General features: G+C 40.4%; 1 protein-coding gene across 3 annotated transcripts in view; it reads left to right on the top strand.

The window, feature by feature from the left end:
* LOC149088311 (secretin receptor-like) overlaps positions 1-17739 on the top strand; it is a 93576-nt gene that overhangs the window by 45839 nt on the left and 29998 nt on the right. The window contains exons 3-7 of one of the 3 annotated variants that reach the window (XM_089246781.1): positions 3770-3880; positions 8671-8801; positions 11382-11476; positions 14140-14269; positions 16183-16339. In XM_089246781.1, coding sequence (XP_089102907.1) covers positions 3770-3880; positions 8671-8801; positions 11382-11476; positions 14140-14269; positions 16183-16339 — 624 coding nt within the window. The remainder of the gene's footprint in view (positions 1-3769; positions 3881-8670; positions 8802-11381; positions 11477-14139; positions 14270-16182; positions 16340-17739) is intronic. The other 2 variants (XM_089246776.1, XM_089246770.1) reach the window with 2 other exon arrangements.

Here is a 17739-nt window from a genome sequence, read left to right as displayed (position 1 = left end):
TCTAATCATTTGCATATCTCACCTCCGCTAATGCATGTTGTAAATTTCATATTATTTGCATGCTTCCTTCAGGGTGTTGCATTTACGGTGGCCAGCAGTGTATAATGTGCTGGGAAAATGGCTCGCGAGAGAGAATCACGTTGACTATGCATTGCGTGATGACTGCCTAACAAAGCTTTCTGTGCAGTTTCACGCATATGTGCAGCAACACTCGAACGCTTGCATTATTGCCGATGATGAAGAAATGAAAGCCATCATGATCATCAACATGATGAAATGCTGGTTTTCCTTTACGTGCCCGCGTCGAACATGTGGTCGGAAAACATTCATGCACCACAGTCGAAATTTTTACACACCTCGGGACAAGTCAGATTAAACGAATGTCTAATCAACTTGTAAATTGAGATTATATTCCGGAGACAATCAATCTTAATTAGTCTTGGCCGGCGGTTCTCAACCGGTGCTCCGTGTGAACTCCCAGGGACTACGCGGCCGCTCGAGAAAAATAAAAATAAACTAGTAAATTTGAAAAAAAAATAATTATTAATATGTTCGAATAATAAAAATAAGTCGGAAACTTCGATGAATAAATAAAAAATAGGCCCCCAAGAAATTCCATGCTGGAAAGGGCTCCGTGGGTCAAAAAAGGTTGAGAACCGCTGGTCTTGGCGATACTACGATTATTCAAATCAACTCTTTACTATAAGATAAGCGTGATCTAACAATTATACGTACCTTTCAGATCCGAATCAAAGATCAGAACGTAAGGACGTATAAACCACCGACAAATTGAGATCATATATTAGTGATAATTTATCACGTCAAAGTCGCCATTCTACAATTTCATTTACCATCCGTAGAGATGAACTACATAAGTTACGCGCCTATACTTCAGTAATATGGCCCGTCGGTAACTGGTTTCCATGGATGTCTGTGCTACTCGTCTAAGACTTATTAATACACCTTATTTGGAGAAACACCAGGAGTCATTATATCTTCCTGTATAGGCCTATTAAGCAACGTATAACAACAAAGACTGGCCGGCTTTTATCAGCACCTCCTAGAGATAGATCCTCTATCTCTAGGAGGTGCTGATAAAAGACGGGTATAAATCGTCTCCCCGCAACGCCGGCCCGTCTAGATGCTGCTGCTTTTTTATACCCCAAGTATTACAGAACTTCCGTCCTATGTATTCCAGGATCATTCACTATCTCGGTGAGATTATACGAACCAACGGCTCTTCAGGAATGTACCTCAACAAGGCTATGACCCCAGTGTAAAGGGACGCTGTTTAGATCGCAAGGACGCTAAAGTGTTCATCTTCGGATGGAATCAAGAACTTTCGGAAGATCATGATGTAGAAGATTTTATAGTCGATTCCCTTCCCCCCTCCCGTATATTATGATCCGTCCATTGACGAACATTAATTACGTGTCAATCCGTACGTGCAATCTATATGTAATATTTTTATTTATTATCCTGAAGATATTGAATACAATTTCCAGTCACACCCATCCTCCGGGAACGCTTCGATATCTGACTGGACTTGTCAGTCAATAGATTTATCCAGCCCTAGTCTTCAATATTAGTGGAAATTTCTTATAATCTTGAATAGCTCCTGAAACGTGGCAGATAGAATGATGAAAGTAACGTAGTGGTATGTAGCAGTTTTTGGTACGCGCCAAATCATTAGGATGGTTAGAAAGCAACGCGGTGGAAAATTTAGGAACGTTTTAAGCTATCTTAAAATCTGAGCCAGGTAGACTAAATTCCAGAAACTAGGTTGTGGCGTGGTTGGTATATAGCAAATGAGAAAAACACTTGGTTATACGAAAAATGTGTATAAGACATTGAAAAAATTATTGTATCAAAGTTATAGGTACTTATTATGACATGAATGTCGCTCTCCACTTGTTAATACAAGATATACAGAAGACTGGATGTTGTGAAGATATTTTTTATTTCAGATGTTAATTTTTTTTTTTTTTGCACCGTCCATTGCACGGTTCCTTTCGGCATATATACGCTCTAGTGAAGGAAAATCTCTATCTCCTCTGTAGCTTAGTGGTCAGAGCACTCGTCCGGCAATCGAGGGACCCGGGTTCGACTCCCGGTTGAGGCAGAGATGAGTTTTTTCCTTCCTTAAAAAATTAACATCTCAAATAATAAATATCTTCACAACATCCAGTCTTCTGTATATCTTGTAGGTACTTATTAGTGTGTAATTTGCTGCTTATTCATGAGTTACTCAGCCTTTGTAAGTTGTGAGAATGCTGTGAATCTTTGTGAGTTGCCTTTATGTAAGTATCAAAAGTTCTGGCATTCAATCACCGATATCTTCACGGAGCACCAATAACTTTTTGGCTGAGCACCGCTCGGAAACTACTGGCCCAGTCGGTTCGGTTTCGTTGTTATCTGGTTACCCTACCTGTATTTGTTAAATGTGAAAGTATCTCATGTGAGCTGCAACTCATTTTCTAGAGAAGAAAGCATTTCATATCCAAAGTGTATGGTTTGGATTCAAAATTAAATATTTTTTGCCACGTTTTTAACCCTCATTCACCAAGTTTTCTCCCCATTTTCGAAAATGGTAATAATAATAATAAGCTGGTCATTAAACTGACGATCTTTCTTTGTGCATCAGTGTTTCCCGTCCATAAACTTATGTTTGTTAAATTATTTCGAAAAATGAGATTATACTAGATATTGTTGTTATTTTTCTCCTCCATGCGCTGTTAATCTGCGGAAAATAACGATCATTTGGCAAATGGTGACGAAGAATTTAATTTAGTTTCTCGCAAAATAAATTGATGTCGTTTAAAATGGGCTACAATATAGAAAAAGATTCATGCGAGGGAGGAAAAACACATTCGAAGTAAACAACTTTGTTAGTCGTTTTCTCATATTTTCATCCCTATATATATATATATATTTGCCTCTCACTCCCTATTTTTAAATAAGTAATATCAAGAAAACACCATCTGTTGTGAAAACGCTATCATCTGGCAGCAGATGAAGCCCACGAGTACTTGGGTTCGATCCTCTCAGGCGGCACAGTGGTAGTTGGCTGAAATTGGTTTTCTGTGATTTTCCAACTTCAGGCACTAAAGTTGACACGACAAAAGTCTCTCTACAGAGATTTTTGTTGTAATAGGATTGTTAAGGATATTATTTTGTATATAGGATCTGCAGGCCTTAGAAATTAACCTGCGAGGTGATCTCCCAGTTAAAAAGTCTCGCCACAGAGGGCAGCATAAGGATGCAAAATAATATTCTGAACAAGATGGTGCAAGGCACCCATTTTCTGGTAGGGTCGCATGTATAACCACATGGCTGTACAATAACAAAAACAATCTTGTTTTACCGATGTGTACACTTTGGTTTAAAACGATTTTTTCCCTACAACTTCAATATAATGATGTTAAACGAGTTGGATTTGCGTAGAATATACAGGGAATACGTATGATAGCTGCTGACCCAAACGCGCCTCTTCGATCAACGATTCATTAACATTTTCTTGTTTATTTATATCACTTCAAAATATGGAAGACTGATGGCTGTCCAGTAAGATTACGAAACAAGCGCAACAGTCACAACATCAGTACGTTGGGGGACGCACATACACTCAAAACACACATTCAGACATGTACCGATTCGTTAGAAATTCCGCAGAGAAATATGTACGAGGTGCATGCATGGTTAAAAGTAGTAGTAGTAGTTTATCTATAGCTTGTATATTATGTTTATGTAACTTTATGTTTTGCTACAGGCAGTTTCTGCCCATCTATGTGGGACGGTGCATATTGCTGGCCCGAAACACCTCCTGGAACATTGGCCGAAGTCTACTGCCCCGCCTACATACATGGCTTCAATGTCTCAGGTAAATTTTTCTCTTTTGTTCGAATCATTATAGTCTCACTCGTGTTCTCCCCCCCCCCCATATATGGCATCTAGTATATCAATAGATTTCCAACACATGCTGCCTAAGTAGCCATTGAAACAAATGTATTTCACAGATGCAATGCAACGGGGTTAATCCTGCGAGCTATACAATCAAGTCATATGACATCGGTTTTCGTGCCTGTCGTGTGAAGTCAAAATGAAATCATCCTCTCTCTCTCGCTGATAAGTGGGGCCCTAAGAACGAGCCCCTAAAAGAGAAAGCCAGAAAGAAATGGCCCTTCGATAGCAAGAAAACCAACAAGTCTACTAACGAAATTTGTGCAAATAGTGGCTCTTCAGAGAGGTTTCATTGTCCGATTTATCACAAAATCAAACATGAACATCGTCAAGTAAAGCGAAAAATTTGACACACGTTTCACAGTCGCAAACACTCATTTGATGGCAGTCGATGAAGATTTTCCCGAGTTGCCGATGACGGGAACGTTCCGGAAGAGCTCTCAGACGAACTACTTAAATCACGATTTTAATTATTCGAGCTCGATCGAGATCCCGATTTTGTTTATTTATTTATTTATTTTTAATGTTTACATGTTTCTAAACGAGAAATAGGTGTCACAGGAAAATGAGAGCGGAAATTGCTGCTCTCGTAGGTCGCCGTGAAGGTGATGATTGCTGAAGCGCAAACGTATATGTGTGTCTGTCTTTGAAGAAGTTTCTCCTCTTTCGAGGATTATTGAGCGCTAACATTTTTGATGAACTTCGTCAGGAATTTCTCTTAATCCTCTCTCTTCTCTTTTTAGAAAGAAATGTGTGGCACAAGTGTTTCGAACCTTCCCCCGTAGACTGACGTATCGCGCTTTCATTCATTTAACCTAGAGCCCCCTGGAAACCCTAGGCTAGCTCATCCGCCATATTTGTGCAAAGTGTGACTAGTAGCCTCAACCTGAGAGTTGAGTTGACTTGACGAGTCGAGTTGTTCGTTCTCCCTCACACGCCGCTACCAAAAAAAATCTGAAAGCCCGGGAAAATGGGTAAAAACAACGCAGTGTTTAGTTCACCTCTTTATCTCCCTGTACATTATGAATCGGGGTTGGAGAAAAAATAACATTTTCAGCGATAATAGCAGTGATGAAGTTGATAATGTATTATAATTATAAATAATTATCGTCCTATACTATTATTTCCGCAAAAAAAAAGGATAAATAGAGACGAAAATTATCCACACATTGAAAATAACATTCATCGTACACTATTCGTTACGACCTACGGGAATCGGATTTCTTACATTATACGTAAAGAGAGAGACTGGAATTAATAAATCCGCTTATTGCCTGTCAGCTTTGGTGAGAGGGTGACTGCTAATAATCCTTAATTAAGGTAAGCGAGATTCTTGTAAATATCAAATATTTGGAAGGAGTTTTAGTTCTATGACATAAAAAAAACTTTATTTTCTTTTAAGAGCTGACTCCGGTGCTCCATACAGAGAAAAAAATATGATTGAGGTTATCTTGGAGGGGTGAACGATTTTCCCACATACTCCCATACGCACGTGTGGGCTGTCCTTGAATATATTCGTATTACACACATTCTATTCGAGAGGGATTTGGGGGTGTTCATTGTGTTCTCTGAACACATCAGAGAACATTTCTGTAAAAAATAAAAGTTACATATAACTGGTTATCTTGTTACGCAATTCAACGTCGGACCTCTCGTACAATGTCGACCGAAGAAAACATGAAGGAATGCAAAAAATTGCGCAACAAATGTTGGCGTTTGACTAGCATGCCAATCTCCGTTGCTTAGGATAGTTCGTCTCCAATACGCTAAAAATACTCTTGGGAAGAGCTCTATTGAAATGTATACTGAGTCTCCTATCAGTTGCCAGACTTTAGTATCCCCGTGTGAGGCCCTAAGGACTACGTGAGACTAGTAATCTCTAACCTTCCTGCTTTGCAGGCGTGGATATTCGAGATCGAAGATGGACAGAAAAAAGATGCCACGATCTCAAAGATAATTTCTTTCGTTTTTGACACCTGGAAAGAAGACATTGAGCCAAGCGGAATTACTATACTTCTATGTCAAGGACGAGCTGTTCATTGAGATGACTTGCTGCTACGAAACAGTCGCCTTGTGATCCCACCAGTCTTACAGCAAGACATTCTAGAACGACTTCATTGTGGTCACTTGGGAGTGAAAAAGTGCCGTGCTCTTGCAAGAGAGTGTGTTTGGTGGCCCGGTCTGTCCACGCAAATTGAAGACAGGATCAAGAAGTGTCAAGAAGTGCGCTGTGTGTTGTCTGAATAGGAGCCACAGGCATGATCCATTTATTCCAACAAACTTTTCTTCCAGAAAATGGGAAATAGTGGCTATTGATTTGCTCAAGCTGAATGGAAAAAGGTATTTGCTTCTTGCTGATTATTACTCTCGTTACTCAGAGTACGCGTGGTTAAACTCGCTCACTTCAGCAAATGCTATTGAGCATTTCGATCTTTGCCCGCCATGGCATTCCTAAATAGGAATGCGTACGCAGTGACAGCGGGGATCAATTCGAGGAAAGAGAGGAGCTCCCGATTCCAAGAATTTGCACGGACGTATGGATTCGAGCACGTGACGTCGAGTCCAAGGTTCCCTCCCCAAAACGGATTCATCGAATCCACGGTCAAGGTGTCCAAAGGACTGATGAAGAAAAATTCAGATCCGTACCTAGCACTGTTGCAGTACAGGAACACCCCATTAAAGAATGGCCATAGTCCAGCTCAACTACTGATGGGGCATTGCCTGACTGATTTGTTATGGCAAATCAGTCAGGGACAATGCATGGGACGCGCGGAGTGAACCGAAAACAATTCACCCGATACCCCGCCTTGATTAGTAAGACGGGGCTGCGGTCTATAGAACAATTGTGTAAAGAAATGTTAGTTCAGGTGCCCACAAACCAGGGAAAGGTTTTTCTTCTTGTTTCGTTTTGGTATTCCTAGTAAAAATGTAAAATAAAGATACCATAATATAGGAATGTTCCATATTTTCATGAAGAGTTGCTGATGATTCCCCCCCCCCCTCCTCGTCATCAAATGTCAGCAAATCCGAAATTAAATCCCCCCCTCCTCGTCATCAAATGTCAGCAAATCCGAAATTAAATCCCCCCCTCGATGCTGCCTTAATACCTGAATGGCCCGAACTTGGAAAATCGAGTGTCAAAATGTCGGTTTGGCTCACATTGTTCAGATTTGAAAAAATTGTTATTTTTGTCATTTTTTGATTTTCCCGAGTAATTGACTTACGTTACAATTTTCTTTTATCTCGAACCCAAAAAATGCTTTCCTTCACCCTTGTTTAAGAACCAGTGCTCTCTAGTACGACTTAAACAATTCAAATCATAATTAAATTTGCTCTTTCCTCCATATCCTAAACTCCGACGATATCAATATGGTCACCCTACACACACACGCATACACCGAGCACGAGCGACTGGCTCCAAATGCTTAAGGAAAGGATATCGAGTCGATATTCATGTGTATGATAATTCCACTGGCAAATAGTAAGTGGCTGCGCTAGCTAGTAACGTAAAAAAAATCAGTTCCGGAAAAGTTTTGAAGCGATCGAATACCTGGTGAAAAAAAAGCAAAAACTAATGAATTATTCGCATCGAATTAACATCATGTGTGAAAGCGCACAGCCAAAAAAAACATTATTCAATCCTAACACCGTTCGTGTAAATTTATGATTGATATCTCTCCACACCCGTAACTGCGATCCTCGCTCGTTACATATCCACGAGCGTGATCAAATTAATTGTCCTCGCTTTTCAAAAACATAGTTTTGCTCAAAAAAGTCTATCTTTGAGGTTTCGAATCAAGTTCATTGATTCCTATCGGGGAATTAGTCATTGATTATGTAGGAAATAATTACTTAACTACGTCAATGAGCGCAGAGTTCTTGATAAGTATAACTTTATTGTTGTGTCCGGAAAATTCACCGACAACAAACGCCACCATTACGTAATTCACCACGAGGAAAAATTCATCGCCAAACAGTTTCATCGAAAGGGAAATTAATCGCTAGGAACGACAAACAATTTATTGACAACAGTTCGAAACGAGTGAGTGAGCAAGTAAGTCAGTAAATGAGCAATCGAGTCTGTGAGTGAGCAAATGAGTGGTCAAGTGAATCCACGTGAGTGAGCAAACGAGTCAGTGGGTAAGAAAATCAGGTGAATACGGCCACATCATTGTGGGAGCAAGTAAGAAAATGAGCCAATGTGTGAGCAAATGAGCTAGTGAGTGAACAAGTGAGCAAATGAGCCAGTGAATGAACAAATTAGTCTGCGAGTGAGCAAATGATTCAGTGAGGGAGCAGATGATTCTGTAAGAGAACAAATGATTCAGTGAATGAACAATTAAGGCAATGCATGAATGAGCGGGTCAGTGACCATATGAGGAAATGAGCAAGTCAGTGATCAAGTGAGAAAATTAGAGAGTGAATTAAGTCGAGTGAGCAAATGAGTGAGTAAGGGAATTGTTGAGTGAGCAAGGAAGTGGGTGATAGAACTGGCCTGTAACTAGAGCTAGGTCGCTTTCGCTGAGCCACGCACTCACTAGGTCGCTCATTCTTTCACTCACTAGGTTTTTCGCTCACTCACTAACTAGGTACCTCTCTCACTCTGTCACTAACTAACTTAGTCGCTACTTAGTCACTCGCTCGTCCATCGATGACGAACTTTTGTCGGTGAATATATTTTCCGTAAATATGTTTTTGTTTTTGAAAAAGCTCTGGCAAGCCGACAGTGTATGCTAGACGGAACTTGGTGGTGGAACGAGCAGGTGAATGGAACTTGGAGCAACTACACGCTGTGCGAAGATTCGCTGAAGGACTTTGTCGCAATCACTTCTTCGTTGCAGGTTCATTTTCTTCATTGCTTTTATTTATCCATTAATTGTTCATTTTCGCATTTTGTAGACGTAAGTAAGAGCCAAAAATAAAAACGAATCGTTATCTTTACGAAAAATAGATGGATTGGCAACGTGTGTTATATGACCAAAAAAAATTACGATGAGTTTCGTCCACATTATTTATGTCTGAAATGAGATTTCGGCGAAATCGACTTGACTTTGCTCAAATGCTTGTTCAAGAACGAACTTAGTTATAGGACAAAGTCGAACGGAGCACGAGAATATTTCGTACTAAACGGATGTTCAATTCAGCAACAAAACAGTGGTTTGATTATGGAAAGATAATTGACACTTACTATGTAATTGCATGTCACTTGTTCATAGTGGACTAAATATTCATCTATTTTTCCAAATGCGTATTTTCCGATAAATTCGTAAATACAGGGTCTGTATAATTAAAGTTCCACTTTGAAATGGCCATGAAAGGAAAACTGAACAAAATGTTATCAAACTTGGTAATAGTTCACTGGAGGTCATGGGATTCAATTTTCCACACAAAACAAAAAAAAAAATAGTTCAAAAACTCACCGCCAGCGGGGAATGGCACTGTATGCAATATTGTTAAACGAAATTAGACATGAAGACACCGGTTTAAGATTTTTTTAATCATTTCTGAAACGTGTAACAAAGCATGGCTCAATGTAGCGTCCACCCTTTTCTGAAAACAAGTTAAATCGCATTGCTGCGTTTTTTCAACAGTAGCTCTTAGCAAATCAGGAGGAATGTTACGGACATGTTGGTGTATCGGTGCCATTGCGATTTTGCGTAACCCCACAGTTTCATTTTAGAAACGATTAAAAACATTTTAAACCGATGTCCGACCACCACAGCCGCTGTGGTGGTCGAGTGGTTATAGTGACGGGCCCGCGATGCGAGGATCCGGCTTCGAACCCCACAGTGGTGGTCGGCTGAAGTTGGTTTTCTGTGGTTCCCAACTTCAAGGCGCAAATGCGAGCCGATCTCCCCGTTAAAAAGTCTCGCCACAGAGAGCAACAGTCCTACAAACAGTACAATTATTCAATCATAACACTAGAAAAACTGGTGGGAGATGGCAGCACTACACATAACAAGCATTAGAGAAACAAAAAACTTCACGTCAGGTTTCACTACACGTACACGCACATTCCCGCATGTACCGATTCGTTGGGGGTTCCGCGGGAGGGAGGGGGTGCATGTGTGGTGTAGCAGTAGTAGGTAGGGCCTCCAAAAAATGGCTCGGGGATCCACGATGTTCTTAAGTCAGCCACCTCGTTGGGCAATTTGCCTGTTGTGGCGGTGTATTTGTCTTCATGTTTTATTTCGTTTAACAATATTGCATACAGCGCCATTCTCCGCTAGTGGCGAGTTTTTTAACTTTTTTTTTGCGGAAAATTGAATCCCGTGATCTCCTGTAAACTATTACCAAGTTTGATAACATTTTGTCCAGTAGTTTTCCTTTTATGACCATTTTAAAGTGGACCTTTAATCATAAAGACCCTGTCGTTTAATAACTCATAAAAATTGGAGAAACGGATGTATTTGAATGCGATTTGTGAAAAACTTATTCTAACGAAGGGGATTTTTTTTTTTTCCCCACAAAAAATAAGAAAAAATAGTTAAACATTCTGTCGATAGAGGGTGCTGCACCGAGGAAAGGCAAAAGGGATTGGGCATGAACCTTTCTTTAATCTCTTCTGTGCCCGAAACGTTCGAAAAACTTCAGCTGGCGATTGGTGACTGAAGTAAAACAACTTTACCAATAGTGCCTTATCCTCACAAATGATAATATGACAATGACGAAATTATGTAAGCGCCAGTGACAGGAAAATTAGAAATGTGCCGTTAATCCTACACCCTGCATTTTATAGGACTCTGATTCGCATACTTCCAGTGATTTGCTTTTCTGCAGCGCCCTCTGTTGACAAAATTTTCCACTTTCTTTTCGTATGCTAAAATAAATCCCCAAGGATGACGTCACTCTCCGCTATCATACGAAGGTTTTAACAACTGGATGTTGCGAAGATATATTTTAGAAAGAGAGAAAATTCAACTGCTCCTGCGGGGAATCGAACCCACGTCCTTTCACTTTCCGGGTGAACGCACTAGACTACAGAGGCGCCGAATCTCTCGATCTTTCCTTGGAGCTCGTGTACACTGAAAGGGACCGTACATGGACGGCCGGACCAGACTCAGGTCCAAGGAAAGATTGAAAGATTCGATGCCTCTATAGTCTAGGGCGTTCACCCGGAAAGTGAAAGGACGTGGATTCGATTCCCCGCAGGGGCAGTTGAATTTTCTCTCTTTCCAAAATATATCTTCGCAACATCCAGTTGTTAAAACCTTCGTAAAATAAATCCCCCTTTGTGAGAACACCCTGGAGTTGTGAACCTGGGTTTCATTTTAAAAATTGTTTGGCTTGACGTGTACTATCACCCCTTTGTTGGTAGAGTTTTTTCTAGGACACCTTGTATCATCCTATATTGTAGATCAGTTTTCTGCGTTTCTTTTTTTTCAATAACATCACCTTACTATGTATAGTGTTTATTTCAGACGCATCTGCAAATAATCAAAATGATTTCGGACGCCGGATACTCGCTCTCTCTGCTGATGCTTTTGGCGGCTTTCGCAGTTCTCGCTCTCATCAAGTGAGTTCAAACATAACGATTTCATTATTCAATCTGTGTGTATTGAAAGTGATCGTAAACTGTTAAAATAAAATAAAGCGCGAGGGAAAATTCACAGGCGAACAACATTTGCGATGGAACCGAACGATGGATCAAAACGTTGGATTTTAAAAATTTTAAGCTAAATTCCTCATCAGAAGTTTCGCCCAACCATCCAAGCTTTACTGAGCTGTATAAACATTTATATAAAAATTACCAAGATAATTTTCTCGAGACTTCATTCAGTGCCGTAACATAAGTGGTTTTTGAGAAATGCTCTTGATGAAAAAACTAAATTATTCAAAACTGATATATATACGGATGCTTTAACTTTAATTAGCTATAATTAGTTCATTTCGGTTGGAAGGAAATTTTTACCATGCGTTGAGAAGAACAGTTTACTAAATATGAAGACTGTATATATATATATAAAGCGACTGCCTGCCTTCAAATGACAAATTTCCCACATATTTTGAAATTGATTTTATGTGTTCATTGGGAAGTGCAGTTGTTTTAGAATCCAAAACTGTTTCATTTTTGTCTCTACAATAACTAGAAGCGAATTTATTATAAGCGAATATAATAATCTAAATCCGATAAAATTCGAATGCGTTTTCTGAAGTGTTGTGTGTTTCTGGGTTTTTCACTTCACGAAAAACTTCGTAGCTCAAGCTTTTAAAATAACATTTTGAAATAACAATTTCTTAATTTTATACCATATCCAAACCAAAACCAAATTCGTTTTATAGAAAATGACTTTTTTATATAAAAAGTACCCGGAAGGAAAGCAGTCGCCTTAAAGACAGGACTTCAAATAGAAATATGGATTTGTAACTATCTGAGAGAAACTTTTTTTTAACTCTAATGGGGCTTTTAGGATGATGTCTGACAACAATTGAAAAATTTTTGCAGTGGAAAGTTTCCTCCTAGCGGTTAAGAAATTCGCCTATTAAACAACGATAGAAGTAGACACCTTATAAAGGGTGATTCAAAACTCAACGTACAAACTTTTATACGGGAAATAGAAAAAAAAACCAATCGCACAGGAATGTATGAGCGGAAACCCCAACCTGATCAGCTGGAGGATAAACGAAGATACAGAAATGACAAGCCAATAATGGGTGGAAAAACTCTTTATTTAGCGATATTTTTAGCCTGGATTTCTTCTCGTCGGGGACCCCGAAAGCCATAGTCTACGAGACGCCCGTTGACTCTGACACCGACCTCGTCGCAGCTGCAAACGTCCGCGAAATGCCGGATATTTTTGTAAGGGTTCGACAATCAATGCGTCTCCGTCGTGAAGCGTTCATAACTGTGGATGGTAAAAACTTTGAGCACTTGTAAAACTTGACGTGTACGCGTACCGTCCTCGTGTAAAAGTATCGCTAAATAAAGAGTTTTTCCACCCATTATTGGCTTGTCATTTCTGCATCTTCGTTTATCCTCCAGCTGATCAGGTTGGGGTTTCCGCTCATACATTCCTGTGCGATTGGTTTTTTTTTTTACTTCCCCTATAAAAGTGTGTACGTTGAGTTTTGAATCGTCCTGTATATTAGGATAGTTTGGCAGTGACATGCGTCGAGAAGTTAATTCGTATTGCTGCATCCGAGTCGCAATTTGTCTCTTTAAGGCTTGGTCGTCCACTGGAAACAACTAGAAGAGATAAAAAAGTGTCCCACGTAGTTTTCTCAAGACTAATTCCACTGCACAGAAAGCACGAGAACCTCATCCACTGTAAATGATCTTGAGTGAATGACAGCAGCAGACGAGCGACGGATCCCATCCAAATGGGATTTCGTGCGTCTTGCCGTTTCTGCGCAGCTGCAGTACCGTCGTTTACTTTTTTTCTTGCCACTCTCTTCTTTTCATTCTCCCTTGGTCTCACTCTCCTCTTTCCCGCTTGAACATCGAAAATTAATACTAATTGCAGCTCGTGAGAAAAGCTCTTTGTGGGGCACGAAAGATATGCGTAATAAGCAACATAAAAAAGTGTCATTGTGTTGAATATTCAGCAAAAACTGTTGTCAAACTAGCGGAAGAAATACGTTGTGATGATAAGTAGTTGATAGATCAAATATTATAATTCATTTATTCTTATTGATTCATCGTTATAAACTGTACTATCATTATTATTCTTTTAATTCAAACAAATTATAAAAAATAAACGTCCTCTAGGTTCATTTTTCAGAAAAAAAATTTATTTTTCCAATACTTTCTAAAAATTAATAACGAATACACTCGTGTGCGTGGAGGGCAGTCAAATAGCGTGTGAAGATCGCTTTCAATGGATGACGTCAGACACCTCTTGTAGTCTGACTCAATGTCAGCAGAAGAATTTGCATCGCTCGTAATAGTAGACTCGTAGTAGCTTCGAGTCTGGACTCGCTCTCGAGTTGACCGAGAAGTTTTTGTCCCCGCGTGATAAACTCTCGAATCTTTTTCGGTGGCGAAGGATTCTATTCACATCGTTTTCATTATGTGCGATTATCAAAGCGATGTTGATTGAAAGTTTTTGTCGCGTACAATTATTTGAGATTATTGGAACCTAAGCGAATGAAAATAACACACATTGACGTCCAATAACGAAGCTCCAGAAACTGGATGCCGCGACTCGTTATAAACTTCTCTTTCCCTCCTTTTTATAGGAAGCTGCGCTGCCCACGTAACAGCTTGCATATGCAGTTGTTTCTGTCGTTTATCATGAGGGCTCTTCTGTCGTTGATGAGGGCGGCTTTCACCGACGTCGTGATGCCATCTAGTGGTGACGCCGAACACGTGAAAGCTCTAATTACGAATGATGTATTGCACGTTCAAATTACTGTCTCCCTGACTTTCAACTTCTCACATTTTAGACTAGCTCTAGCTGCTTTTTCTCTCCTCCTCTTTATTTATTTGTTTAAAATTTTTGCGTAAAAGTTTTCGAACGATCCCCACCGGAGGATTTCAATTCACTTATTGATGCGGGCGCTCGGATTCTAATAATTGAATCTCGGATAGGATTAAGCGCGATAATTTATTGCCCGACTCCGGAGAAAGTAACGTGACCCGTTAAATTTCGAACCGCAAGCGTCTCGTTACGTGCGCGTTGTGCGAGCAACGGGAATACCTTGGTTCTATTATTAAAAATATTTCGAAGGAAGAAATCCCCGGTCACGCATCAAATGATACGATTCGCACGTCACGCGTTTCTTTCTTCGCGGAATTTTCAGAAAACTTGCGCAATCAGTCAAAATGTCGCTAAAAGAAAATGAGGGGACCCGCATCTTTTGGACGCTGTAACTATTCTAGCGTGGGGGAGCCTTGGCACCCAAGAGTGTTCGATACGTATGTCTGATTTAACTCGAAATGTTTATCTACTCGTTAAAACACGTGAATCACAGATTAGCATTATGCTCATTCGAGAGATTGGTCATATCAAATCACAGAAAAGCTGAATTTTTCATATAGATGAGCTTTCTCGGTGATCCGAGTCCCTCATTCCTCTGTCATCATATCCTACAGTTGATTCCCAAGGCTAGGCCTGACTATTTCCATCTTTAGTAGGCACACATCTAAAGACTAACGTTTCCGCAATAATCACCGCTATGCAATTGACCGAAAGGAAAATTCACCAACTACACCGACAACAGTTTAACACGAGTGAGTAACTTAATGACTGAGTGGACGAGTGACAGAGTGAGCGGCCTACTTAGTGAGTGAGTGATAGAATGAGCTACTTAGTGAGTGAGTGATAGAATGAGCTACTTAGTGAGTGAGTGATAGAATGAGCTACTTAGTGAGTGAGTGATAGAATGAGCTACTTAGTGAGTGAGTGATAGAATGAGCTACTTGATGAGTGAGCGAACTAGCTAGCTAGCATTAGTGACAAAGCAGTCGCTCTCATACTTTAAGCTCTATTGCCCTAGCTTGCTAGGTCGCTCCCTCTGTAACTCATTTACTGATCGATCATTCTATTACTAGGTTCCCAACTCTGTCATTCGCTTGCCATTAGGTAGCTAATTCTATCACTCACTCCATAGGTCTACGATTCTTCATAGATTCTATCATTCGCTCTGTCTCTTACTCAATCACTATGTCATTCACTCAATCCCTAGGTTCCTCATGCACTCAAGCTCTATGCAGGTTGCTCGCTCACTCACTAACTCGGTCATTGCTCGTTCACTAACTTGCTCAATTACCAGCTCACTCATTGTGCCGAACTGTTGTCGGTGATTTTCCCAACGATTAAGTTTCCGTCGATGAGTGAGTGAATTGTTAGTCAATGGATTTTCCCTGACGCTGAATTGTTTGTCAGTGGATTTTCCGGTGGTGGATTCTCCGAAATCAAAGATTAAGAGTTTACAAAACTTACAAATTAAATTATTGTTTTTTTTTTTTTTGCGTCACACACACATTCTTGTTTACTTTGCCATAATGTTCGTTCTTACAGCGCACATTTTTTCATGTTGTTGCATGTGAAGAAGTCAACCACTTCTGTATTATACGTCCTTATTGGTTGGCGAGACAACTGTCATTCGGCGTGACGATTACGCATGTGCCGAATTTACGCTCCTCTTTTTTTTTTGGCATGTTTTTTGGGGTTTTTTTTTTTCAATGTTCTGATAAAGTTTGCATGATTTTGCATAACTTTGTCATTAGCCAATGATAATTCATGAAATGATCAGCAATTTCCTGTGAAATCATTCCAGAAAATTTTATGTAAAGTGTACGTAACGGTCTGGCAGTACTTTCTGATGGCGAACTACTGTTGGATCCTGATGGAGGGACTCTACCTGCACAACTTGATCTTCATGTCGATGTTTACGGATGCGAGCGGAATCGTCAAGTACGTCGTTTTTGGATGGGGTAAGACGTGAATTACCTTTCGGTTTTTTTTTGTTTTTCTTCAGTTCTGAAATTGTGAATCTTTTAAATGAATTATAATATATACGGTGGAAAATTACGAAACGTTGGTTTCTTAGCAGAAGGACTAGCCTTGCAGTCAACCAAACTTACTTATTTTATGTTACACAGCCATATCCCCCTTTTCGGCTAATAAAGAACTGCGGGATGGGGTGGGGGGGAGTTAGAATGTTATATGGCGGAATGATTGCCCAGTAATTTTGAGATTACCAAATCCACATGAGCGAAGCCGTGATTAACAGCTAGCTTTTTTTTTGCAGTTAAAATGCCGCCACAACCTTCAGGAAAAGCTGTGAAGAAGGCCGGAAAGGCCCAGAAGGCTGTCCGTGCCGGAGAGCCGCTGTGGTGGTCGAGTGGTTATAGTGCCGGACTCGTGATGCGAGGATCCGGGTTCGAACCCCACAGTGGTGGTCGGCTGAAGTTGGTTTTCTGTGGTTCCCAACTTCAAGGCGCAAATGCGAGCCGATCTCCCCGTTAAAAAGTCTCGCCACAGAGAGCAACAGGCCTACAACGTTACAAATATTCAATCATTACACTCCACTCATAGTTAGTAAAACTGGGGGCAGATGACAGCACTACACATAACAAGCATTACACAGAAACAAACTATACGTCAGGTTGCACTACACGCACATTCCCGCATTTACCGATTCGTTGGGGGGTTCCGCGGGGTGGGGGGTGCATGTGTGGGGTAGCAGTAGTAGGTAGGGGCTCGGGGATCCATGATGTTCTTAAGTCAGCCACCTCGTTGGGCAATTTGCCTGTTGTGGCGTTGTATTTGTATTTGTATTTTATATACAGGGTGTTCTGTTAATGGACCGACAAACTCATGTTAGTAGACATCAAGAGAAACATAAATTGCAATGTAAAATGGTGTTGCAAACCACGTTGAGAAAGTGAAAATCGTGAAAAATGCATGCAGGTTTTGATGTCACGCTGGAACGACAAAAAGTACAATATAATTACTTCAAAAAGATTCACTTGATAAATAATTACAAGAGTTGTTGGAAGTGGCGGCCGCTGACGTCATTGCACAGTCCACAACGACGTAAAAACGATTCCCGCACGCACTCGAAGATACCAGGTATGCTTTTGATGTCCACTGAAGCGACGACAACCGTTCGTGCACTTGCCGTTGCATCACGGTTTCTTCCATTTGCGCGATCTCTCTACTACTACTAAACCACACATACACCTCGTCCATATTCGTCTGCGGAACCTCTAACGAATTGGTACATGTTGTAATGCGCGTGTACACGTAGTGAAACCTGACGTGAAGTTTGTTTCTGTGTTGATGCGTGTTATGTGTAGTGCTGCCATCCACCCGCCGTGCTGGGTGGAAG

The sequence above is a fragment of the Pholcus phalangioides genome, unplaced genomic scaffold (genome assembly GCF_987345545.1).
Source record: "Pholcus phalangioides strain wild (caught in Gottingen) unplaced genomic scaffold, Ppha-v1.0 ptg000003l_1, whole genome shotgun sequence".
Taxonomy (NCBI): Eukaryota; Metazoa; Arthropoda; class Arachnida; order Araneae; family Pholcidae; genus Pholcus; species Pholcus phalangioides.
The sequence above is the reverse complement of the archived record's forward strand: the minus strand, read 5'-3'. Positions and strand labels throughout refer to the sequence as shown.